General features: G+C 31.2%; 1 protein-coding gene and 1 long non-coding RNA gene across 2 annotated transcripts in view; one reads left to right on the top strand and one right to left on the bottom strand.

The window, feature by feature from the left end:
* Positions 1 to 26,842, top strand: part of LOC132715418 (uncharacterized) — a 38,642-nt gene that overhangs the window by 211 nt on the left and 11,589 nt on the right. Inside the window, exons 2-21 of the mRNA XM_060698416.1 lie at positions 835 to 1,047; positions 2,285 to 2,455; positions 2,713 to 2,905; positions 6,793 to 6,901; positions 11,641 to 11,733; positions 12,791 to 13,006; positions 14,966 to 15,130; positions 15,813 to 15,895; positions 16,188 to 16,269; positions 17,279 to 17,461; positions 18,521 to 18,765; positions 19,177 to 19,483; positions 22,138 to 22,305; positions 22,827 to 23,001; positions 23,190 to 23,377; positions 23,628 to 23,879; positions 24,351 to 24,453; positions 25,044 to 25,157; positions 25,512 to 25,625; positions 25,768 to 25,881. Coding sequence (XP_060554399.1) covers positions 835 to 1,047; positions 2,285 to 2,455; positions 2,713 to 2,905; positions 6,793 to 6,901; positions 11,641 to 11,733; positions 12,791 to 13,006; positions 14,966 to 15,130; positions 15,813 to 15,895; positions 16,188 to 16,269; positions 17,279 to 17,461; positions 18,521 to 18,765; positions 19,177 to 19,483; positions 22,138 to 22,305; positions 22,827 to 23,001; positions 23,190 to 23,377; positions 23,628 to 23,879; positions 24,351 to 24,453; positions 25,044 to 25,157; positions 25,512 to 25,625; positions 25,768 to 25,881 — 3,288 coding nt within the window. The remainder of the gene's footprint in view (positions 1 to 834; positions 1,048 to 2,284; positions 2,456 to 2,712; positions 2,906 to 6,792; positions 6,902 to 11,640; positions 11,734 to 12,790; positions 13,007 to 14,965; positions 15,131 to 15,812; positions 15,896 to 16,187; positions 16,270 to 17,278; positions 17,462 to 18,520; positions 18,766 to 19,176; positions 19,484 to 22,137; positions 22,306 to 22,826; positions 23,002 to 23,189; positions 23,378 to 23,627; positions 23,880 to 24,350; positions 24,454 to 25,043; positions 25,158 to 25,511; positions 25,626 to 25,767; positions 25,882 to 26,842) is intronic.
* Positions 3,733 to 5,477, bottom strand: LOC132715414 (uncharacterized). The gene is made up of 3 exons (XR_009623684.1): positions 4,879 to 5,477; positions 4,307 to 4,383; positions 3,733 to 4,093 (listed from the first exon to the last, which is right to left on the bottom strand). It is a non-coding gene; the product is annotated as an uncharacterized LOC132715414 (long non-coding RNA).

Below are 26,842 nucleotides of genomic sequence, written 5' to 3'. Positions count from 1 at the left end.
ATAAATAGGAATTTAAAAGATTTTTCTGCAAATTTATACTTATGCATTTTAAGCTATAAATCGCGGATTTTACTGTTTTCATTGATAATTTAAAGGAACACACCTATTCTTATTTACAGTTGAAAGATAAATACGATCATTGCAAGATAATAAACGGATTTAACAATGTAACAGCAGGGGAAAAAATGTTGATTATTTTAGGTTTTTGAACAATAAAAAATTGAAATTGAAATTTTATAGAGACACTGAAGTGAGCCAGTCATTATAACTATCAATAAAAAGAGTTAACTTAATAAATGCCACACATGGCTTGCTTTATATGGACAGTGGTAATTAGTGCGAGTTATCTTCAACATCATCTGGCACCTGTTTAAGCAAAACATAACATTTAACCATGAAATTTTTATTTTGAATTTAAAAGCACGTACAGTTTTTTCAATTTACGGTACTTAATTAACAGAATTTGAAAAAAAAATACAAAAAATAATTGTTAGTATTTTTCATTTGAAACCGATTCGTGCTTGACAATGAAAGGTACCATTTCAATTGAGGAATTGACCATACCTTTATTACCTGGCAAATACCAATATAGCTGTTTTACGTTTAAATTTCTTTGGCTCAAAAATAAAAATAGTTTTTATTTGAATAAAAATACCTTTATTTATCATGATAACGGTGCACACCGACAACCTCATTTATGTCCAATAAACAAAATCATACACAAAAAAATAATGATAAGAATAATAATTACCATCATCATCCTTATTATTAAGCATTGGTTTATCATGAGTTATAAATTGTTGGTTTAAAGTTTGTTTCAATTTCTTACTACAGATAGCAGCTGCGTTGAAAATGTTACGGAACTACCCAACATGCCTCTCCGTCAACCGAGCAGGCTATTGGAAGATGGACCACATATAAGTGATGACAATCTGAACTATGAGTGGTACGGTGTTGTACATAATGGATGGCAATATATTATGGTTGACTCGACACAAAGGCCAAATTATACGAGCTGTTTTACATATTATCCTGTTTACTTAAAAGGTGAAATTAAACTTACAATTAATAAACTTTACCAAAAAGAAACGCATATGATTCTTTAAGTATTGTTTTAATAGTGCATATAAAATAATCACGTGACAATCAATAAATAATTAATTTGATATAAAAGAAACATATTGTATTATTTATTCCTTAAAATATACAGTTAGTAAAGGTTTATGGTATGACTGTAAAATGGTTTTCCTTTACCCGACGAATGTGACTGTAATTTGGTGTAATTTAGTGGTTCTACAATAACATTAACGAAACTGTAGATTTAGTGTTATAACTTTATACTCATTAAATATGATGTAAAAACATTAACTTGTATTCCTTCACGTTGGTATACTATATATTCTAACACTCCACGTGATTTTGTCAGTATAGACAAAGAAGAAAAAAAACCGGTGTTAAACTGCCAATAAACACTGGTTAGGGACTTTTTGTATATGCAGCAGTTACGTTTTCACCCCCGATTATATAGTTTATAAAGCCTTTTAAAGCAACAATAAAAAAACATTTTTATTAATATTATCAGTTAATTAATTATTAATATCAGTTCTTATAATGTTTTCTTTTCATACAATATCGAAATAATCTCATATACACTGACGCCACATATTTGATCCATATCAGTTAATAACTATTTTGACAAAACGGCGTCAATCCGTAAGCAGCGTAATGACGTCATCCTAAGTAAAAAACTCATTCATAAACAAGCTAACGTTATTTCAAACATACATACATACATACATACATACATACATACATTCTATTCATGATAAATGGGGCACTGATGTAAGTTTACACAATACGACGTAAGTTTTTATTGTTGAAAACTTGATAAAATAACGATTTTTCTTATTATTTTGTTTGTTTAATAATTTCTATATCTTCGCAACGGTAGGGTGCGAAAATCGAACAGCGTTATACGAAAATCGGCACCGGAAGATATTTCCGCTTGAAGAAATAACATTAGTGATCTTCCTTATTTAATCTTGTTAGAATCGAAATAACATCGGTCTTAGCGGTGTTTATCGGCTATTCAACACCGGTTTGGAGTTTTGATGCGTAGGAATTGACCACAAAGGAATTACAGAACCTGAAGTTCATACAAAAAAGAAACGCACTATTACCGATTCACGCGTATATGTTTCACGCAACAGTAGTGAAATTCTACAGTATTGAATTTTTACCTATATATACTTGAAATAAATTTTTAGATTTTTTTTCTTTATAGATAAACACCCATCGATAGATAAATTAACTGAGACACCAACAAATGTCGTAGCCTGCCAACGTGATTATGTGATTCCGTGTTATATACAACATCAAGTGAAGATAAGGAAATGTGGAGATGAAATACAGTACTACCTGCCCCCGACAAAGTCATATAGTGCATTCTGTTTCAGTAAAGTGTATACGTTTATATTTAAATGTACAAAAATTCCAACGTAATACATTGGTTCATGAGAAACTCTTTGAAATCTTTTATAGAAAACTTTCAAATGAATACTGATATATGAGAAATCAAATCTTTATACATCTACAAAAATTTCATACTGATATTTTTAGTGATAAGAAAAAACTGATTTTAAATTGCATGATAAGATTTTTCAAATGTTATATAACGAAACACATTAAAATTGTAATGAGTTTTAATTGCAGGTAATTATTCCCAACTGCACATTACACCTGATATATCAGACGTTGAACTTGGAAACATAGATATAGCACCAGAGCTCAGATTCAATGAAAATGCGAGTGTTTCTCCATTTGGAAAATCAACACGTTTCGACCCGTATTTTCAGTTCCGATGTTTGTACAATGTACAAGAGGCTTTCTATTACAAAGTTAGCTGGTAGGTTCAGACTTGGCGTTATTTTTCATTTGTTTCATTGACACTTCAAAACTCATAAAGCGACCTTGGATTTTTGTAATTTTGTTGTGATTAATGCTTCCGAGGGATTACTTTGTTTTCAGATTTTTAAACTTCACAACAGCAGGTGTCAACCCAGCAAACACAAGACGTCATACTGACGTCAGATTTAAGTCAGGTTCTGACGTCGGATGACGGTCGGAAAAACGGTTGGATTTGAAAGTTTTTTTGACGTAATAATCTGACGTCAGGTAGACGTCAGAATCTAACCATTATTTAACCTTTTTCTGACCATTATCTAACCATTTTCCGACCTCAATCTGACCATTTTCCGACCTAAATCTAACCAGTTTCTAACCATTTTCCGACCTCAATCTGACCATTTTCCGACCTAAATATTAACCCTTTTCTGCCCTAAATCTGGTCATTTTCTGACCTTCATCTGATCATTCCCCTAATCTTTTTTGTTTCACCACGTCATAAATATTTTCTGGCTAATCCTGATTTGATCGAATTTAATGTAACTCATTCTATTAAGTAACTTTCCCTCCAATGAAATGTATAACAGAAAACTAAAAGCAAAAATATGTTTTATGCTTTTTTAATTTAAAATAAAAATTGCAATTTTAAGCTGATACATACAATTTTAGTAAATTCTGCAAGGTTAAATAATTTTCATAAATTAAACAAAATAAAACATAATTAAAATAAGTTAATTACAAAACAAAAAGGGATTACAAAAACAATGACATAAATGAAACTAAGAAAACATGTACAAATATTAAAGAACAAAATAATGTATGCACATTTCTATCAAAGTCTGCCTTATCAAATAAAATAATAAAAATATTATAATTTTAAGAAAAGTTAAAAGATTCTGATAATAATGTTTCAAGCAATTAATTTTCAGTATTTTAACTATATTTCTACAGCATTTCTAAAACATTTAGTGCCATTTTGCATATTTTGACCTCCTTTGATAATTGTCAGTAATGTATAAATTGCTGCCTTTTAGTTACTTCACAAAGTTATACTTTTAGATATCCATGAGAATTAGCACGAATTTTGAGGTGTGATGCTTTAAGATATGACCTTCTTTCAGCACCCCTCGTCTGTCCGGAGGATATGTAGCGTTTGTAGCGTCCAATAGCGTGTGTGACATCATTTTCACTGAAAAAAAAAGAAATTTATGAAACATGTAAAAATAACAAGCAAAAATGTTTTCATGGTTATCTTAACTTAATGAACAATTTTGCTAACTTTTTATAAGAGAGCTTTAACAAAAATTAAAAGTAAACATAAATACTGAACATTTAAAAAGCCGCTTTTAAACTCCAGTTTAGTATGGATTAAAGTATGTTATAGAATTTACAAAAATCTTACTTTCATATGTTTCTTTTTTCATATTCACGTGTTTCCGTCCCTCCGACCTTTGAGAGCATGTCCAACACTTTAACTACCTGAAAAGAAAATTATATTCTAACTTATGTATATATTCTACGTTTGAAATAGAACAGTTACGCAAGTCTTAAATATTTCATAGTTTTAAATTAAAGATTTAATGCCGAAATGTCTGGAACCAAAACGTCTTGGGTTATTTGGGACCGGAACGTTTTGGGTTATTTGGGACCGAAACGTCTTGGTCCGAAATGCTCGAAATCGTACAAATTCATTCTCAATTCTCAGATTTTAACTGACAAAAACATCACAGTTTAAGAAAAATATGAAAACTAAGCATTCTCTTTGGTAGTACTGAAAGGCATATTATAAACTCTTTACAAGCAGAGTTAAAACATGTCAATTTTAAAAAGATTTATTATTAGACATTATCGCGAATTTGTGTGACATTTCACTTCAGCTGTTCAAATAATGATAATTAAATTTAAGAGTGCTTACAATCATGCAATTATTTATCAAATACAAAGTAGAAATAAATCTAAATAAATTGAACTGACCTTTTTGTTCAAGAAAATCTATAATATTCACTTTATCAGTGCATCCCGATTCCTGACCGACAGCCAAAACGTAACGCCTACGAATTTGAATTTCCATCCACGTGACTTTAGATTCGAATTATAGGTTAATTATGTTTTCTTTCCCTTTTCTGTCACTATGATTAAATGTTAAAGCACTATTAAAAAACTCGTGATTTTGATACATATAATGTACCACAAATGATAATATTATAACGTTTGTAAACAGATATGTGGCTATAAATAGATTTCATAACAATAACACATGTAACTTGCCTATATACAGCGCCACCTATATGTTTTATTAGGTTGCAGCGCCGCGATCTTGGTCTGTATTTATATAAGAACATTTCATTTGTAATCCAAATAACATTTGAAAAAAAGTTTAAATGATTACAACAGCGAATAAGGATTATTTTTTGTTAATTTTTTACCTACTGTCAGGACACCGACCAGAACCTGACGTTAGCACGACGTCAAAAAGAAACGTCTAATAAACATCGGTTTTTAACGTCAGATTTACGTCGTATTTTGGTCGCCGACGTCGTGACCAAAATCTAACATTAATCCGACGTTATTTTAACGTCATGTGTTTGCTGGGAAGTGCTATGTGGCAGTTGTAAAAAGTTGCCCGTACTTCACGGCAGTGTTGTTACATTTTTCTGGTTCCTCGGGATCATTGATGCCAGCACTATTAAGTGTCGAGAATTGAGTATCGCTCGTACTGCTAAAGCCGGTTCTAGTCGGCGTGAGGGATGTTGCACTTATTCATTATCCTTCATGTGCAGACTCAATCAAACCGAATCTGCAATTTTCATGTAATTTTGTTGTGATTAATGCTTCCGAGGGATCAGTTTGTTTCTAGATTTTTGGAGCTTAATTGGTGGTAGGGAGCTCAAAATGTGCAGACAATTTAGTTCAAAATTCGGCTATATGTTGTATAGTATAGAACATTCCGGATATAGGAATTTATATTGTGTTCGAAAATATAAACATGCATTTTAAAGATATGCTATGCTCAAATTTAATTATAGAAAATATTGCTTATTGCTATACAGTCGCATTGCTAATATAAAATAAACATATTTGACTTCATACAAATTTGACATGGTGTGTTTAATACTCTACACACTAGAGGTGGTAACAATATGAATATATAGTGTCAATAATAAAAACGACTTGCAGTTTGTTTAAGAAAAGACAAACTTTACTTGACATGTAAAAGGGAACGCAGCTTCCCATACGCGGTTTATACATTCTTTTATTAAAATTATACAAAGTGAATAAGAATTTCATACTTTACAATAAATGTCTGCAATTAAAATATTTTATTCAAGGATGATAAAAGTATATCTTTATGCCATTTGAAAATCTTAATCGTTATTATGGTACATGTTATTGGATATCGCCTTTCGGCATTTATAAAGTTTTGAATACTAGACAATAATGATTCCTTCAAAATTGTATTGAATATCAAGAGTGTTTTGTGATTTTTTGGAGCGAATTATATTATGCTATTAAATGTTAAACAATAGAAGCCAATTTTTTATCAGTTCAATATGATACGCATCTGAAAATTGACATCGAAAGTTCTGAAATGATGTTTTGTTTGTTTGTTTGATTGGGTTTTACGTCACACAGTTTAGGTCATATGGCGACGTTCAAGCTTTGCTGGTGGAGGAATACCTAAGGTGCCCTTCTGTGCATTATTTTAGGCACGAACAGGCACCTGAGTAGAACCACTGACGTTCCGTAAGCTAGCTACATAGCTTCCTCACAAGAAGAATCCAAAGTGCCTGTCGGGATTCGAACCCACAGCGGTGAGGGCATATGGTTTGAAACGATGTTGTAGTCAATTATTAAAACACATACATATTATATGTTCATTTTGACTAGGTATGTTGACGGGGCCATTTTAGTTTCATATGGTCCTACAACAGACATAAATGACTTACTTTTTCACCAGAGTGTGCTTATAGACAACAATATAACAATGGGATTCGATGTAAGTATTGTATAATGACATCTAAACACAATATTTATTTATTTATTTTGTACGTCTTTACTTTACATGTTGTTATTGCAATTCGGGTTTTCTTTTTTCCCCTTTTTGCTCATTTTAAGTGGTCACAAAAGTATAATGATGTTGTCATATATCAGAATGTTCAGTATTGTTTGAACGTATTGTTTTTTAAATAAAAAGGATTGAAGTTAGTTCGGGCTGAGAAATCCAAGGCGGTCGCCTCTTTTTAATGGATTGACCAATATCATAATAACAAATGTATTCTTAATGTAACATAACTGTAAATAAAACATATATTAAAAGAACAGAACAATTGCCATAGAAATTTAAAGTAAGACTAACATATATATTAAAACTCAAGGTCATAGCAAAAGTGAATGGTGAGAATGTGCCTTATTTGAATACATTGACTATCTTATTACTGTTTTCAGTCATGTTTCCAAATTTGACTGCAGAAAAGGTCTGAAAATGAAAGGACTAGTTTGCATTTTATATGCAGTGAATGAATATCTCAATACCATAGACAGGGGTTAGGGATGCTGACAAACACTTCAATTATCAATAGGTACTACTTCTACTCCTGGGTCATATGTTATGAAGTAATTTCACAATTATCTGACTGTTTTGCAAAACCAATGTCCAAATGTTACCTATCCTTTTCATAGTTTTAGTCTGTCTGATAAAGGATGAAGACCAAGATAATGGTAAAGGAAATAGATGCAATAAATAGGTCATTGTCAAATGTTGTCCCAACTGAAACTACAATCTGAAACTTCCAGTTTTTCACCCATTTAGGATGACCATCTCGGCTGAAATACTAAATATTTATTGATCAAAACAATAAGCATACATTATCTAATATCCACACATTTGGCCTATGATGGTTATTTATTAATGATTATTTATTATTAAAGAAATGAAGGATAAATCTAAATTTATCGATAAATTCTTCGCAAGTATTGAATGTAATGTTTACGACATAATTAATTCTAACTATGCATTATTCAATTTAATAGATGTATTTAATGTAACATACACTTTAAACGTAAAACATTATTTGTTTTCTTTGTAAGTTAAGAGAAATATTTTATTCATTTATATTTTGGTCCGATATGGCTGTAGGAACCTTTTAAACAATATCATGTCCAATTTCTTATAGATCAGGTTTCCACAACTTTATAAGCCGCTTTTTAACATTTTGTTTTTCATCTGATGTGGCATTAAAGTTTTGGATTAGACCCGTTACGAAACTTAACCATAATAGCATACCTTGATTTAACCTTATTTTTTATTTGCAAATACCCTTGTCCCAATTAATTCTTATACATTTTGCGATAAAACAATTATTTTAATATCGTTCTATACCATTTAGAATATCAAAGCATTAATGCCGTCATTAAAATTGCCTATTGAACTGTGAACATCAATTACGCCGACCACAGTCGGCCATGACATTTAGGAGCTACACGAGACCTCGTATGATGTCATTTATAATAACCGATGAGAGAAGAGTCGTGGACTATATTTAGAACATCTTGGTTGACATGATTTCAATATTTATAATTCAAGATAATGTTTTTATTCATTTTTTATTACTTAAAAAATATACTAAAATCAAAAGTCAGTTTAACACCTTTTTCAATATCTTTCAAAAGGTAATTTTTAATAAAGTTGGAAGAAATGGGTTCTGTTTTCTTGACCTTTCGCACAAATTAACCCGTAACGGTCAATCTCGCAATCACGTGGTCAAACATTTTGGCAATATGGCGGCCAAGTGCTGAATATTTTTACAGGTTGGAAACTATTAGGTAGTTTATGTTTGTAATAAGTTCTTTACGTGTCCATCCTCGGCTTATCAACAGATTATACATAGTTTTATCAACGTATCCTTCACTTTACTTCCTGGCATGTTCGATGAATGAATACGAGCGTGTCAGATTCCTGCCACGATTATTGATGGACTTTCCCTACGGGTCTGTCTTCAGCATTCACGTCATGTCATAGTTTATTACCCTTCCAAATTTTCTAGCCCCTTTTTGATTGGATATTGATCCGCCGAAAGAAATTGATATTACCGAGCCAGACGGGGAAAATACAAACTAAATTTCCGCGTTGGGTACCCCACGTACGTTGTTAACAACATGCGCTGTGGCGATGCGCATACGGTTCGATTATACGCGGTGTAAATTCCAATATACAAGCACGTTTTAACTGCCAAATAAAGTAATATTTACCAAAATAGAGTAATGTTAAATATTCTCATCAGTATTGAAAACAAATATGACCTCGTCAAAACTTGATATAAATTACAAAAAAAATTAGTCATCAACAACTCCTTTTCTCGTTAGGTACCAAAGCAAATACGTCATGTATTTATGTAACGTCATGTTGTGGTAAAGGAGTACCCTAAAGGTTATCTATTTAGACGTTTCATTTGAAACAGCAATAATTTATTTTATCATCGTCTTACTCGGCAGGGAAAGGGTAATCAAATCATTACTTAGGTTTTGGAGTGATATATGTGGATATATTACCTGCCAAGATAAAATATCACCCTCGCCTAACGGCTCGGGTGATATAAAATCTTAGCAAGTAATATATCCACATGTATCACTCCAAAACCAAAATAACATATGATATAAACGGGTACTCTGAATACCTTAAGCTAAAACTGGTGACACTTTTGACTTCAAACTACATGACATATGAAATGGTCAGTTAATCCCGACAATAAAATTTTTAAAAAGTGATGTCATTATCGCAATCTTTTGCCTCAGTTGCCATAGGACAATAAAGTACAGTTATATTAATTTTATATTTTGTATTGAAGTCAAAATTCTACTCTGTTAACAGTTTGCTGCTTCAATAACAAGTAATTCACATTTAGTGCTTCAGTCTTTAGATGATGATAAATTATTGTCTCAACCTATTATTTTACATAATATTAAACTCATTTTGCCCTTTAAAATGTATTGGTTTCTGAAGGATAATGTTCCTTTATCGATAGACCACCTTGAACGCATTTTTGTAATTTTCTGGACACTGCAATAACGATAAATAAATGTGATTTTACATGTCAAAACATTTTCTGATTTGCATATACTATAACAACAAGTAGTCGCACATGCGTAGCAAACAAAGTCGAACAAGGCACTTTAATATTGCATCTAACTTACTGTATTTTGATTAAAGGCACATAATGCCTCAGAAAAAAATATGTTCTCCTGTTTTAGAAAAAACATACATGAGTTTTATGATTTTTAATTCTTGGCTCTAGGCTTATGCTTATCAACTTGAAAAAGTATCACTGAATATGAAATATGAAATTTCTCATAAAATTAGCAAACAAAGTAGTATTCTAATTTCTCACTAATCGGATAGAAAAATCCGTAAATGTTACTAAAAAGAGCGGTGTTGGATTATCTTGTATATAAGAAACTTCATGATGTTGACAACTTAGCTGTACCTTTCCATTATAACAGTGATTTATGTACTAAAAGAACACAAGTACAACATTTCAATAAATATGATGACATTTAATGGCCTATGATCAATCTTCAATGTGTATGTATTGACAGGAAATTTAATTGCACTACCTTTAAAACAGAAAGGTTTGTGCTTGTAATAAAATTTTCTTAGATCTGCATTAAGCTAGAATGCTAAATTTCTTCATTTAATAGTCATGTTTGAAATATGATCAAAAAAGATACGTAAATAATAAAAGAGGCTATTTTAGTCAGACAGTTTTTAACTGATCTTCGTCATGACCTTGACCTTCATTGTTTCCACACAAATCTTTAAACTGTTTTAAAAAGGAAAACAAAAGTTTGAAAATCAGCTTTGTAAAACTATCAAATATTGTGACCATACTTAATTAAATGTAACACGTCGGAGCATATATTAGGAAAATAGCTGGTTTTTTGGCCTTCCTTGTTACAAATGCCTTTGCTGTAGAAATATGTTTTATCCTTATTAAGAAATGTTTCTTTTTTGTCTGTACGTAAGCTAAGTATTTATGCTGTCTAGGACATTTTTTCAGTCATTTTATAGAAATGATACTGAACAGAAACATATCAAAATAGTCAAAAAAGGATTATTTACTTTTGACCTTCGAAATGACATTGACCTTGATAACCAGATGCTTTTTTTAATCTTTGAATTCCAAAAAGTGTTCTGTTTCTAAAACTAAACGTGATATTTAAAGTTATTAACACTATTTTAAGAATACATTTGATATTATGAATAAACAAGCGACGGCAATCTTGGACGCCATCTTGGATTTCTGAACCCGGTCCAATGTCAGACACTAGTCATTTATTATAATCATAAACTACAAGCGATACTGAACTTTTTAATATATGACAACGTTTGTAATATTAAGTGACTACGTAATGGTCATTTTAGCTCCGATTGTCACCCTGCTATTAAATGTTCGTTTTGAATACTTCGGGATAAAATACAATGAAAGACCTTTGAAGTACCTTTTGTATTTCCTTCATATATTTTATATTATATATATAATAAAGAGATTCACGTTTAAGCTCTTTGCAATTATTTTAAAATGTCTACAACAACATATGTATTAGTTTGTAACGTATGTTATGTAAAATAATTAATTGAAAAATGTAAAATGAATGTATTATGTAAAAAGGAAAATGTAAATAAACCGGCCTTAAACGTGGTTAAAAAAGAAATAATAATATAATTTTCCTTTTGCTAAGATTTATTGTGGAGTTAGTGCTCTTACGTCTGAAGATGCGGATGCCGGAGTAACAGAAATGGTGTTTAGTAAAAACTATTTTGCAGGCATCAAAGTAAGTGTATAGTTTAAGAATACGCGTAACCACATTTCTAATTGGTTTCTGACTTTTCCTATTTGTTCTTTTTTTCAGCCATAAGTCTTCGCACAATGATTGAATGTATTTTCGATGTTCGACTGGAATCAACTTTCAGTGTACAGCAGATATAAACTATGATATGTTTTTTAAATGTCTACCGTTAAGCGCGTATGAGCACATCTGCGGATGTTTCAAAATTCAAAATTGCACCATTTTCATGATTAAATGTTGAATTCTTCAGATCACCAGGGAATGTTCATGAGTCCCACAACCAAAAGGTTAACCTAGAAAAACCAATTGTTATCAAAAAAGTACGAACGTACCAAACTTGTGACAACCTTAAATAGTCTGCCAATTTAAGGCAATTTAATGCCAAAATGAAGAATTCACCTTAATATATCTTCTATTCTGAGGAATATTTTCTTCAAATCTTAATTCAAATATCCGGACAGTTACTTGTAAATTTAACTATTAAATTTGTGCTGACAAAAGTTGAAATATAGAGGGGTAGACAAGTAAGTTGGTTTCGATCCTTGTACCTTATTCACGGCAATGCAATAAAATTGATCACAACTGCTGCCTGATATAGATTAATAATGAAAAATATCATTTCAGCTTCAAAGTAGCCTTATTCACCAAACATAGTCCTTGCTTTTTTTCTTGATCCAGTTTTGAAAGGACGTTCAATTAGGCATCCGAGATGACAATGAAATGCATTTTGTAGTGTCGTTTAACAGTATGTGCAGGTTGTGCTAAAAGAAGCGTGTTTTTGTGTTTTGTTGCGTTCATTGAACGCTGCCTTTCCTTGTTGATCTTGTTTACATAATAAACTAGATAATCTATTTCGCTAAAGGAGAATTTGATGAATAGATATATTCAGCAGATAATGTTTCTTTTTCTCATAATGCACATTGCAAAGCTCAAATAGATAAATAAATTATCACTAATAATACTTGGATTCTTTTTGTATAACTGTGAATTATCTCTTATCAGATATAATTTTGTACTTAAAATATCATTTGTAACCATACAGGTATCAAGTACAACCATCAACATTAATAAAGGCGACACAGCGGTTCTTCAAATGACGTCAACAATGCCAATAGGCTGCGGATATGATGATGCAGCCGATGATATTTGTATTGAAAATTTTCAAATATTTAATAAAGATAATGAAGGATTTCAATGCCAAGCTGATGTTGCTAATTTAGCCTTTCAACCAAACCAACGATGCTCTAATGGATTAAAGGTATTCTTTATATTAGCTTAAGGTCTGTAGCGTACCCGTTTATATACTAAGACATGACGTGAACGCTGAAGACATATCCGTAGGGAAACTCCACCAATAATCGTGCCAGGAATCTGACACGCTCGTATTCATTCATCGAGCACGCGATGAAGTAAAGTGAAGCATGCTGATAAAGTTATATACAATATAACAATAAGCCAAGTTTCAGCAGTTTAAAAACTTAATTCGAACATAAACTAACTTATAATTTCCGATATGTAAAAATATTCACCGTTTCGCCGCCATCTCGCCAACATGTTTGATCAAGTGAGTGCGCGATTGACCTCGGGTTCATTTACATATGCTTGGACGATTACGAAAGCAATGCCGTGTGCTTTTAATTTTTTTACTTAATACAGTTTTCCCAAAATTATAAAATGTGATATTCTGGCTTTAAATCTACTTCTTTTTTTTCAGTACTGTAAAGTAAAACAGCAACAAAACATTTAATCTTGAGTATTGAGATATTGTCATGTCAACAAAGATGTTCTAAATATAAAACATGACAGTACATAAAGAGTGTCATGGTCAACATCAGCCGGTTTAATTGATGTTTCGCAGTATGATATGCAAATGTATTGACATTATTAATTTCTTGATCATCTTAATAGTCTAAAACTATGTTGAAATGATATTTTTATCAGATAATACGCAAGAATAAATTAGGAAAAGGATATTTGCAAATTTTAACAAGATTTTACCAGCATGTCTTATTCTGAAAATATAAAAGATTGTAATAGAATTTTAGTATATAAGGTGGGATCTAAGGTATTTATCGAGAATTGGTTTAACTGATAATATTGTTAATCATTTGTTTAATAAAATATATAATGCTATGTATATTTTTCTTTTGGATCACCATGGAAGAATACAACTGCATATACTGTTCAGTATTTAAAGACTACGAATTTCAATGCCATCATTGACCACATAATTATTCGCCATCCAGACTGCAACTTGAAAATAAGAATAAATAATGATCAGAATAAAATTTCCTACTTAAAAAATTTCAGCGTCACAGCCAATAACGTAAACGAAAAAAGAAGTTTATAACACCAATAGCTGAAACACTGACAATTAAAATTTCAAAATTTCACGAATATTCTCCGTTTAAAAAGATGCCAAAATTGTCGACGTCTATGAAAGATATATACAAGAATAAAAGTCGTACATGTCAGAAAAAGAAAGTCAATGAATTTCTGAGAATATAAAACAGTGTTTAAAAAAGCAGAATGAAATCAACGGTAGGTGTAAAGCTTTCAACATGTTGAAATAAGTAATCTGCAAAAAAATCTTGTAATGATATTTCGAGGTTTTTTGATACGTGACGTTATATAACGGTCACGTCAAAACTAACAACAATGCCGTTGAACTAAATATAAACAATTTATAGTACATATGTAATATTTTAGCTTTATAGCTTTCCAAAGAAAAATGAATGGTAAGTTATAGTGAAATAAAACAATATTAGGCATACATTTGCTTGTGTAATCGGCGTGTGTTGACATAAACAAAATATGAGGCGAAGAGCACAACGTTTTATGCGCATATATTTTACGAAGAAGGTTATGGATGTATATTTTAGCAAAGATAAATTATTTCTTATTATGATTCAAATGATAACATACCGTAACATATTAAATTCAAGCCGATTTTTAATAGTTTAATGTGTCATTACGTCTGAGTGTACGTTTAGATGCTGAGATCTTCTCACAAGATCCGGTTGGGGTTCAAATCGTTTATATACTGTGATCTTTTAAATCTAAACGAAGAAGATGAATAAACAAATTGCGATAATAACGTTATGTAATTCTTATCTGTTTAAATATTATACACATGTGTTTTTCAATTTCATTTACTGCTTCTTGTTGGGCATTTTGTATAATTTTATAAAAAACATTGTATTTCATTTTACAACAGACTCTGAAAAATGGAACAATTTGGAACCCTGATACAGTGTTCAATTTCTCTATAGTGACAACCGACATGAACTATAATGATAAACGACTTTTTTACCTGTTGTTACAATTTCCTGATACAATGGGGCATAAGATTTGGAGGAATTATAATTTTCCATTAGTTAAGGTACGTCTCACAATTTGTATGCAACAATATAATATATTGTGTAAAAAACACTCCTTTTATTTTTCAGAAATATATTATGTACATGATATTATATTTAATTCTGATGCTAATAAATATCCGTTTGTGATATTTTTATTATTTTTTAAAGTGACGTGTACATTAAGATTTAACTAGCTAACTATAATAATCCAGATAAAACAAGTAGCAGTATTGCCAAGCAATAAATTTCAAAATATTTACGATCCCGCCGCACTATCCCGAACATCTAATAAGAAAAGAGACATAACTTAAAAAAAATTGTTTTCTAATTTCTGAAGGTCTCCTCGGAACGTTGAAAGTTAATACACTTTGTGTAAGAAATGGCACTTTCTTAGAGTTTCGTTTTCATTTTTTATCAATATTCTTATGTCAATAGCCAATGTTCAAGAATCGTTTAACTTTTTACTTTACTACTACCCCGGCCCGGCGCCCTTTTATTGCGTGTACATTTAAAACGAGGTGCATGCAATTCATATACCAATCTTTTTATAAATTTAGTTTCATTGTTCTTATATTTAAACATTTAAATATGAAAACATTTGAAAAAAATTGGAATATTAGGTTAAGCACTAGTTTATAGCATTGTTGTAAGATACCGCAAAACATACATTGTAGCAATAATGTTAAAATGTTGTTTTTAAAGGTTATCGTATCTGACAATGGAGAATACAAAAACAAGATTTGTTATTCTCATATAGATCCACATATGAGATCAGCCGACGGCGTGTAAGTCTTTGTATAACTTTATCCGGGTTTTTGTCAAAGATTTAATTTCCTATTGTTTTAATACCCATTATTTCACCATCTTTTCTAGTATATGGTTCTTATATCTTAACAGAAAAAACGCAACTATTTTTTTTCATAATCATCATGATTATTTAAATTCTTTTAGAAGGAGGTAAAATAATAAGTCAGCTGAAATTTTGAATTTATAAAAAGTGATATGAAAATAAACACAATCGTTTTGCAACTGCTACAGTAATGAAATCAATTGTTTATGATTTCTCTAAATTTTTAGGTATTACGAGCAACAACGTAAGGACGGTCAGCTTTTCCCGGGTGTGTTCCTGTTATATCATAACACAAAGTATGGAATCGAGGTTTGTATGTGAAAGAACTTACTTGATTTTCTTAAATCTCAAAATAATATCATTAAAATTTATCTTATATGCATAATTCATCATTAGAATTTATGACTAAAATATTAAAACGTTATCTTTTATTTGACATTTGAGTGTTGATAAGTGAATGTTTAAAGAATATATAAGGTGTAAATAATGTTTAATCTTAATTTGAAAGAAAGCATACAAAGTGTAAGTTATAGTTATAGTACAGCGACGAAACTGTTATGTGGTAATATCATGGCCTGGGGCTACATCGAGAGTCTTTCTCTACAGAAAATGAGGACATTTTCTGTAGGAAAAAGCCGAGATACAGTCCCAGACCATGATATTTCTATATAGTAGTCGAGTTCGACATATTATAATTTTCTTTATAATTTTTTAATTTCAATTTATATTTTGCTTACCTTAATAAATAAAAGCCCCCACTTGGAACATCGGTTACTGTTTATGGTACATGTCAATTTTTCTTATTGTAAACTCCATAGCGTAAGGGCCAATTAAAAGTATGGTGTGTGTTCCCGACTGGTCAGATGACCACATTCACATAAAACATTGCTGTAAATAATTGTGACGCACAAGTATTACACTAACCGCCATTTGATCAGCATTTTTCAATGACATGCCAAAAGATGTCATTTGTAATTTATTTCAATGAAAACGATTATTGTTCTTTTCTCGGGGATTTGAAATGGATGATATTGCGGGTGTTGCTACTATATAAAAGGTGTGAGTTATCTGAGATATAGCACCGTGCTAACATTATAAGTAAATCATGTTACGGGCGTGTAACAGGTGAGGAACATCAAAGAAAAATCGCCGCACCATGCGATAACTTGAATTATGAGAAATGTTGTACTTTCGATTATCATTCAGACATAGACTCAATCAAATTGGATCTGTATATTTTAAACTCACAAGAGAGATATTTACATAATATTTCAGTTTTAATGTAGCTTTAAATTCATAAATTACTTCGTACTGGCAGGTTCAACAACAAACTAAAACCTGTAACAATGAATTGGCAACTTGCGCATGTGGTATTGCAATACGAGCGGGTAAAGATGTTTTCATGATAAATAGATGTGGAAGTATCAACTATCTCGGTTTTACAAAATGCGAAGATGGAGGGATTTTACAAGTTGTAAAAAGACATGATTACAAGTACGATGTAAGTATGTTGTCAAAAAGTTGACAATAATAAAGAAAAAGAATGGCATAATATTTTGACAAATTATCCAAACACTAAAATATAAGTTAAAAATTTGCAAATTGGTGCAAGAATAACCCTTTCTTTTATATGTATTCACCAAGAAATTGTAGTCGTATTCATACTTAATGTGTTATCAGATGGATTAATGTAACTTCCTTACAATTTACCACATTAAAAATATAGATTAAAGTCAAGGATGTTGAAGTTCTATCCCTTTGATTGTTGACAGGAAATATCATCTTGGACAATGGAAAACAAATGTACATGATTTTCTAGAAACGGCACTAAAGTATAACAATCTAAAACTACATAATAAATTCATTCTAGATATACAATACATGCAATATTTAAAAATTACTCAATTCATTTATAATCAAATAAATAACCCATAAGTACATTCGGATAAAAGCTTTTTCCTCGGGATGATATCTTTACTGTTACCCACAAACCTATGTATTATTTATCTACACACAAACTTTATGACAATACATAAACACTCACGGATTGTGTTTCTGATATATAAACTCACTGTTGTACTATTTTAGGTAAAGTGTTATTCATCAATTATTCATTAAAAGTTTAAAATCAATCTGGGCATTTGTTATGTTCCTCAGCAATGTTAAAGCAAAATACTTGACTTGAGGACAACAATGAAATAAATGGATGACATGATAAAGCAATAACAGTAACAGTGGTAAACTGCATTTGAAACAAACAGAACTAAAACAAATCTTATCCATTCTAGTGGCAATATAATTAGAGAAATGATAAGACTAACAAAAATATGAGGCAACAGAAAAGCCGAACTGAAAAAAGCAATACCTAAAGTATGTTTTATTTTGAATGCATTATTTGTTTTGTTAATAGAAAATGAACGAAAACTTGAGTATTGTTTTTACTTGATATTGACTATATGTATCATTCAATTTAAAACTTAAATGTTGTTTACTTATACATAATGTATGATTTTTATTGCAACCACAGGTATTGAATATATCTTCTTTTTTGCGATTTAAGATATTCACACCCATTGGAACTAAAATAACAGTACAACTTTTTCAAAATGAATACGACGGAAGTTACCAAAGAACAATGAACATAGACATTACAATGGCACCTAAAGACTTGTATAACATTGAAGGATTGTGTGGACAGTTTGACAATAATCCTGCCAATGATTTCCGGCATAGAGACGGGGCTATTTCAGAAATAAATAACGCCAATCAAAACAGTCATTTTGCAGACTTTACAGAAAGCTGGAGGTAATAAAGAGAAGAATCCAATTTACTATTCGATCATTTGGAAGTATCATTTCACTCCATTCGACGTAATTAGTTTTAATTTAAAACTGCCCATTCAGGAGATCAATATCAATACTACAATTTAAAAAAATGAGTTACCTTAACATTCTGGCCTTGCTCTTTGCTGGTTGCCAAAGCTGGTCACTTTTATTTCAGCTGGTTAAGCATTTATTGTTTATTAAAACTGGATAAAAGAATATTCTTTCACAAAATATTTCTTATATCATTGTTCAGTTATTTCTACTTTTGACATTTCTTCTTTAGGAAAACAGACAAAATGACGTAATAGATATGTTATAATCTAAATAAAATAGGCGCCTCAACAGATGTCTACATTTAATTGGATATCTAATCTAGACATTGTATTTACAGTTTAACTTCAGGCGAAACAGAACATTTCAACTTATTTAGCACTGGACATAGACTTTTAAATAGTTGGGGTGATGTAAATGGAATGTTTTGTGTTTGCGCAAGTGATGAAAGAGTAGCAGAAGCAACATGCTATCCCACTCAATATTTGAACTGTACGATGAGTAGGTCAATAACTGGTACAAAATGTAATGTACAAAACAGGAGAAAAAGAAACGCCGATGGTAACTTCAGATATGACAAAGAATTAGACAGATTACTTCAATTAATGACACCACTAAATACACCGAACAAAGAAACTAGGGTCAAGGTAATGCTGTTATCTTTTAAGATCGGTAACAAATACTCGCTAAAACTTGAAGGGCCTGTGCTAATTTGTTCGAAAGATCGGTAGTTCGAGCCAACCGGGGTTGAACTATTAGCACGTAAGACATATTATACGTCATTTATTGTAAATATTAACAAATCAGTATTAACGGTACACTATGTGTGTCTATATAACCGCATAGTGTAATTGGTTGTGTTCTATTGGGTAAGCATTTCCGAAACTTGTTCAAAATATGTTTACATGTTTATAATGGCATAAATTCTATTTCAAACAATCAATTAATTAGTAAAATATTAATAAAAATCATTCAACAGCAGCTTTTTGTAGTAATTTACTAAAAATAACACACGTACAAGTGTCATTCTATAAATAGATATCACGTCTGTAGCATTCTTAGGTAGTCTTCTATCTCATGTATTCATATTAATTTGATTGCCCCCTTTAGAGGCCGCTAAAGCTAAAAAATAGAAAAAAATTATTGTGTTCTTCTACTGAACTAATGGATGGATGATCACCAAATTTTGTCTGTAGCATTCTTAGATAGCCTTTAATCAAGTTGCCTCATATTAATTTGTAAGGCTCCTTTTAGGGGCCGCTATGGCTTAAAATAGAAAAAAACTTAAAAATATTTTTTTTGTACTGAACTAATTGATGATCACCAAACTTTGTCTGTAGCATTCTTAGATAGTCTATTACCAAAATGTGTTCAAATAAATTTGATTGGCCCCTTTCAGTGGCCTCTAGAGCAAAAAATAGAAAAAAAAACTTCAAACAGTTTCTGCTACAGAACTAATTGATGGATGATCACCAAACTTTGTCTTTAGCATTTTAGGTCTTTTTTATCAAATTTGTTCATATGAATTTGATTGACCCCTTATTCGGGCCGATAAAGCTTAAAATAGAAAAAAAACCTTCATACGTCTATTACAGGACAAATTGATGGATGACTGTAGCATTCTTAGGAAGTCTTGTATATTAATTTGATTGACCCCTTTAAGTTTAGTTAAGCTAAAATGCCCCAGGCCATGACATTTCATCAATTTATAGTTAAGTACTAAAAGGGAAACAACTTATGTTGGAATGGTTTCCATACATGTGTACAGGTTATGCATTTTTTATAAAAAAATATTCAAAAGCTGTGAGAAAGTCTTAATGACATGGTTGATTTTCAAAGATCTTGAAGAAATGATTTTAGGGCATGTGATTTGTAGCTAAACAGTATACATATCTGCACATTGACTTTCATTTGACATGCTAAAGTAGGACGTCACTAGACACTACTACACAACGGCAAAGTTCAATTACATATAATAAAATCTATTTCTGGAACTGTTTAGTGTTCACAAATGCAATAGTAAAAATAAATTCATCTTCTGTTTTTGTTAATAACTTTCAGCTCTAGAACTCTTTTCCTCTTTGTAGTTACAATTTTTCTTATTTCTATTAGAGAGTAAGATAATTCAACTAGAAACGACCGAGTTGACTAGTATACCTATGTTATCTTAAATAAATATTGACCAGTGGTGTCATCCTGACAAAGAATATACATGTATATCTAAATACTGAGATTATGTAATTATCTTTTTTTAAGATGAGTAAAAAAAGGAAGATAGCAATTCGAAAGACAGTCATAGGCAAATTTTATCACAAATTAATGGATGGAAGATCACCAAACTTGGTTCCTATCATTTTTACTATAAAAAAAACAGTGTCAGGAAACTTAATAACTAGAGAAGCAAATTGAATTGGAGCTGGACTTGTCTTTCTACAAGTTTATTTGAAAAATTATTTCTATAATCACTGCAAAAAACAGTTGTTTCTGGTGAGCGATTCAGGATAATCTTGGCCCTCTTGTTAAATTTGTCTTTCGACGTCTTAGCTGTGATATGCAGGCTTCATAAACTCTGATCCCTTTTCAAAATTTCATTTTCTTTCGTTCTGCCCATTGTTTTCTCGTTTAGGACACATGCATTCTTTTACTTTTTCTAATACGCCACTTTTCATAGTGTCACATTGAAGGTTTAATGATAACCGTCGTATGAACGCAATTCTAGGTCAAGTTGAAAGATGGATCACCTCCGGTCAAAAACTAAGTCACAGGAGCTAAAAATAGAAAAATTCTTGTTAACACACTAGTGGCTGCAGTTTTGATCCAAATAGTCTGGAAAAGTGTCAATAAGGTTGTTTTGATGATTTCTAGATCAAGTTCGAAGATGGGTCATCTCCGGTCAAAAACTAGGTCAAAAGGGTTAAAAATAGAAAAAGCTTGTAAACACTCTAGTGGCTGCAGTTTTGATCCAAATTTTCTAGAAATTTGTCAGGAAGGTTGTTTTGATGATGGGTCATCTCTTTCTTTTAAAGTATCATTTAAGTGATTAGCCAGTCCGTTCTCTGCTTTGCTTTGCGCCCAGCCCTTTTTTGTGTCGGGTCCTCCTGGGTTCCTTGCCACTAGTTTTTCTTGCTGGGTCGTGTGGGGATTGCGTTCATTGAACGCCGCCTTTCTTTAATGATCTTGTTTATAATATATTTTTTTGCGTTCATTGAAACCGCCTTTGTTTGTTGATCTGGTTCATCATATTTTAACAACCTCTTGAACCATAGCTCATTTTTGCCAGTTAATTTCGGTTTTTGTTTAGCGTCAAGAAAACAACAACAACAACAACAACAACTTTATCACCAAAGAAGGAGCTGAGAAGTTATGTAAAGAAAAAATTTCCGGTAGTTTAGCCGTGCAAAAATATTCGGAAGTCGGCGGCAATGAAGAGCCGGAAGAGGTTGTAAAACAATGTACATTTGATGTATTGGTATGTATTATAATGCAACACGAATTTATCTAAAGAGAATATAACAATTTAATCAGATTTTCTCTTGAACTTATCTTCAATAATATCGTTTCAAGGCTATGAACACATTTGCAGATGTTTCTAAATACAATATTCCGCCGTTTTTGTGTTGTAAGGCTAAATTCTGCTTAAGCCTGCGCTAGCGGGCAACTTGCACTCTCCAGTACCGCCCTTGCTGTGGGATTTCAATGGTTCTACTTAGGTGCATGCTCGAGCCGAAGAAAAATGAAAGTGTACCGTAGGTTAATCTTCAATATTTAAGCTGAAAATGCGCCATTTTAACTTACTAATCACCGTAGCTGCGACTTCAGACGACTTCAGTGTTGTTATATTTCTGTTATATCCCATTGCAGACTAAATAGAATTCTGCATATTTCTATTTCAACTTGTTTTTGTTTGAAAGGATCTTGGTTATGCAAAAAGTTTAAGCCTAAACACCACAATTACGTTTAGTATTTATTTGAATATCATTTTTGCCTCAGGTTGGAAACGATACGTCATGGGCTACAGCGCATGTAGAATCTATTAATAATATTGTAAAGAACATTATAGAAAAGGAACCTTCATATGTTGAAAATAACACCGAAAAGGTGGTTACATTCTATAAAAATACATGCCCAGGAAATTGTAGCAACAACGGCAAATGTACTGACAAAAGTAAGTTAAAAATGTTTGATATGATCTTATTATTTCAACTGATAGAAATTTAAATAAAGTACATATTTTCATAAGTACAATCAAATATATCAAATTTTTCAAAATTATTCTGACAATCGATGTCCCTACTAATTATGTATCATATCCTGTCGCCATTGGTCCTTGAATTCATTTTAATTATTTTCCAGGTGAGTGTGTTTGTTATGGATTTTTCCATGGACCAGAATGTGACATAGATGAAAGAGATCCTTTAATAATTGACGATATAGAAGGTGGTGGAGAATGTGATCTAGCTGAAGGGGACGAATGTTTATGTTTCCATGTTAGATCTTCAAATATTCTTGAAGGTTTTAAATGCCAGGCCAATATCTATAAGGTTTATAAATTTCTGTAGAGAAACATTTTCTTAATAAGAAAAAAATTGTTTGCTTTGTATCACGTAAGATGTCGTATCATATACGTCAAAATTGTGTTTTAACTGTGCAATGTCAAAATATTAAATATGCTGTTAATGAGTAGTCTCAAAATTTAATAATATTGAGCTTTAAGTTTATAACATGCATAATAAATATATATATTCTATTTAGCTTTAACTTTAGATTTATGTTCCATTTCTTAATTAACAGATAACAGTTAGTGGGGAAAAGGAGATAATTTTAACACAGTCCTTTTCTGGTGAATATGAGGATATATTTACTGGAGCGTGTTGCATACAAGACAACGTAACTGATACTGAAGGTTTATTTGTTACGAAGTACGATTTTTCTATCAGCAATAATGGCATCACGTACGGAAATGAAAAAAGTGTTCATATTTTTGACTCGTCTTGCCAAGAAGCAAAATATACTTCTTTTGAAAATGCATCGTTTAGCTTAAAGGTAGCTCTCTATTATTTCTTCTTTCCAGTTAAATGCTTATTTAAAACAGTACACATAGCTCATATATGACATTCCGAGCAGTTTGTATCGTCGCAAATGTTATTTATAAGCTGGGGATGTGTTGTGTCAATTTTCAATTTGCATACAGAAAATTTCTGACGAGCACAAAGTCTCATAATTTGTTTCAATTGCAAGAGGGACTAAAAACATGAAAATTTGATAAAATATGCCGATTGAAACCAAACGTTATTTGAAGTGATAAAAAAAAACAGAATTATAAATTAAAAGATTACACATGTTGTCACACTTTAATATTATCTGATGAAACCATAATATTACTTATACCACGTTAAATACTTTCTGTTTGATTTTTATAACTATTTACAAGAATCTGTTAATGATATATAATTCAGTATATTTATATTGATATATAAACAGTGATAATAGTAAAACGTACATATTTCATTTAAGCCTGAATTCTGTTTTATCAATGGACATTGTGTAGCAGAAAACGACATGTCTCCCGTAGGTTGTTTAGCTTGCCAGTCAGCAGTTGATGCGTTTAATTGGACAGGTATGTGACAGAATATTATTATTTATATGTTAAGGTGAGTAAGTGCTTGCGTCCGACAATGCAAAATTTGCCCATGCTACTTTACCAGGTAAAAAAACTCAACCAAATACTGGCGGTTACCAAACCAGTGTTAGGCATGTAGTTCGGAGAACTTATGTTACTTGGCTAAATTGCTCCTTCATTGTATACAACCACATTTATTGTCAAGTCAGCGACCTAAGCAATAAAGGCAATGACAACTACATACGAATGAGATTTTACTCGAACTATAAACAATTGATTTATGTAAGCCATGTCGGAATAATGAAAAATGTTCAAAAATCGTTTTACCTTTTTCTAATTCGTTTGTTTTTGCAGGAGCTAAACAAATTCCATTTATTTAGAATCAGTATGATTTCCAAAAACTGATAAACATGATCATTAAATAATTTTTATTTAAAATGTTTCCAGATAAATTACATTTATTGGTTTGTACTTATGTTTTCTTGCAATTTATTTTTATTAAACATTTCTGGCTCTGTTTTCTCTTTTAAATTACAACATCCTTTATTTTCTTTTTTATTTTATGAACATGATTTTAAAAACTACAGATATAGATGAGTGTCAATCAGGCCCCTGTGAAAATGAAGGGACTTGTACAGACCACCCAAATTCATATACTTGTTCCTGTGTTGACGGTTTTACTGGCAATAATTGTGAAATAAGTAAGTTCGTTTATAAGGTTAAGTACATCGAAATATTATAGGAGTATACCATTTGATATGATATACGAGTATCTATTCTAAATAGAATACAAGCTAATAATGATAAAATACATTCCTACTATTAATCGGGCCATAGTCCAACATTTTGTTTATGTACGTAAATAGCATGGGTGTTATCAATACACATTAATGTTTATTAACACTCGAAGTCTAGCATTGTTCTTTAGATAGAATTATATATAATTGTAATGTCGGCGAATACGAAACTATGAATATCGAATGAAGCAGTTATATCATAAATGAAAATATGTTAGGTTACACTCTTAAATGAGGTAGTAAAGCTTTTTCTTGCAGATATCAACGAATGTTTATCTCACCCATGTCAAAATAATGGGATATGTAAAGACGGGGTTAATACGTTTACATGCGAGTGTCAGCCTGGTTTTAAGGGGATTCACTGTGAAACAGGTAGACGTCTTTTGCATGATATGATATTGTTAACGATAAACTTGATTAAATTTACTTTACTTTGATGGTATTTGAGTTATATATGTATCTAATTGAGAAATAGGTGTAGTCATTTGTTCTTTCATTGTTTGTTACTATTTAGATATAGATGAATGTTCGGCCAATCCCTGTAAGAAAGGAGGTACCTGTTTGGATCGCGTCAACGGATACACTTGTGAATGTTTAGCTGGAACGTTTGGAGTGAATTGTTCTGCTGGTACATATATTGTCATTTTTGTTGAATAAGGGAATTTAACGTTGTCGTAATTATATTAGACTTATATCAAATGAAACCGTCCCGTCATGACAAAAAAAAAAGCAAAAATAAACAAACATTAGTCCCTGTAACATAGTACTATGTCGATAATGATATTATAAGCAAATCACAAATCGCTGCCTAAACTCTCAGTAAATATCACATTAACTAGTTCCATACACTTGGATGCTCATCAAAATCTTAGACTTTTTTATAACATCAGGATTATACAGTTTTCATTTTGAAAGTTTTATTATGGTCTGATAATGCACTTTTCCTAAGGCAAAATTATGATTTAAACCCCAGATTTGTAGACGACAAACCAAGATGTTCATTGTTTATTTTTTTTAGGTATGAGGAATTGTTTTCTTTTCATGTTTTACTCTGTTCTAAAGCGTATAAACGTTCATTGAAATGTGACGCAAAATACATTTTTTCATCACAAAGAACGCTATCATAATCTAAGAATAACACTGTTTATGTGACCTCGACTTGAGCATTTGCATCACGAGGAAATATAAAAAAGATAATTAAAAAGATTTGTTTGTCAGTGCGTGAATCACTCGCGTTATCCGGAGGTTAAACAACTAATACCACCAGCACATAGGGAACTTCATGATGTCCCAAGCATTACCCTGTTGTGCTATGTACGGCTTAGCTGCAAATTACTGATTTTATAAATGTGTGCTTGCACATGCTTTCATGGGGTAACTCATTAATGCAACTTTTAGTATCATTGCGCTTATTTTATGTGACTTTACTTTATGATTACGACATGGGCAATATTTTAGCAAATTGTAATTGAGCAATATTTGTTTTGATGACAACGCATATCTACTTTCTCGTTAATGTTTTTTTAATCTTACCGCCATTAAAACATAACCTTTATGATGTTGCTACACAGTCTCGAAACTGGTAGGAT

This window comes from Ruditapes philippinarum, unplaced genomic scaffold (genome assembly GCF_026571515.1).
Source record: "Ruditapes philippinarum isolate M1 unplaced genomic scaffold, ASM2657151v2 ctg2656_1_1_1_1, whole genome shotgun sequence".
Classification (NCBI taxonomy): Eukaryota; Metazoa; Mollusca; class Bivalvia; order Venerida; family Veneridae; genus Ruditapes; species Ruditapes philippinarum.
Note: the sequence above shows the minus strand (reverse complement) of the source record. Positions and strands in the feature narration are given on the sequence as shown.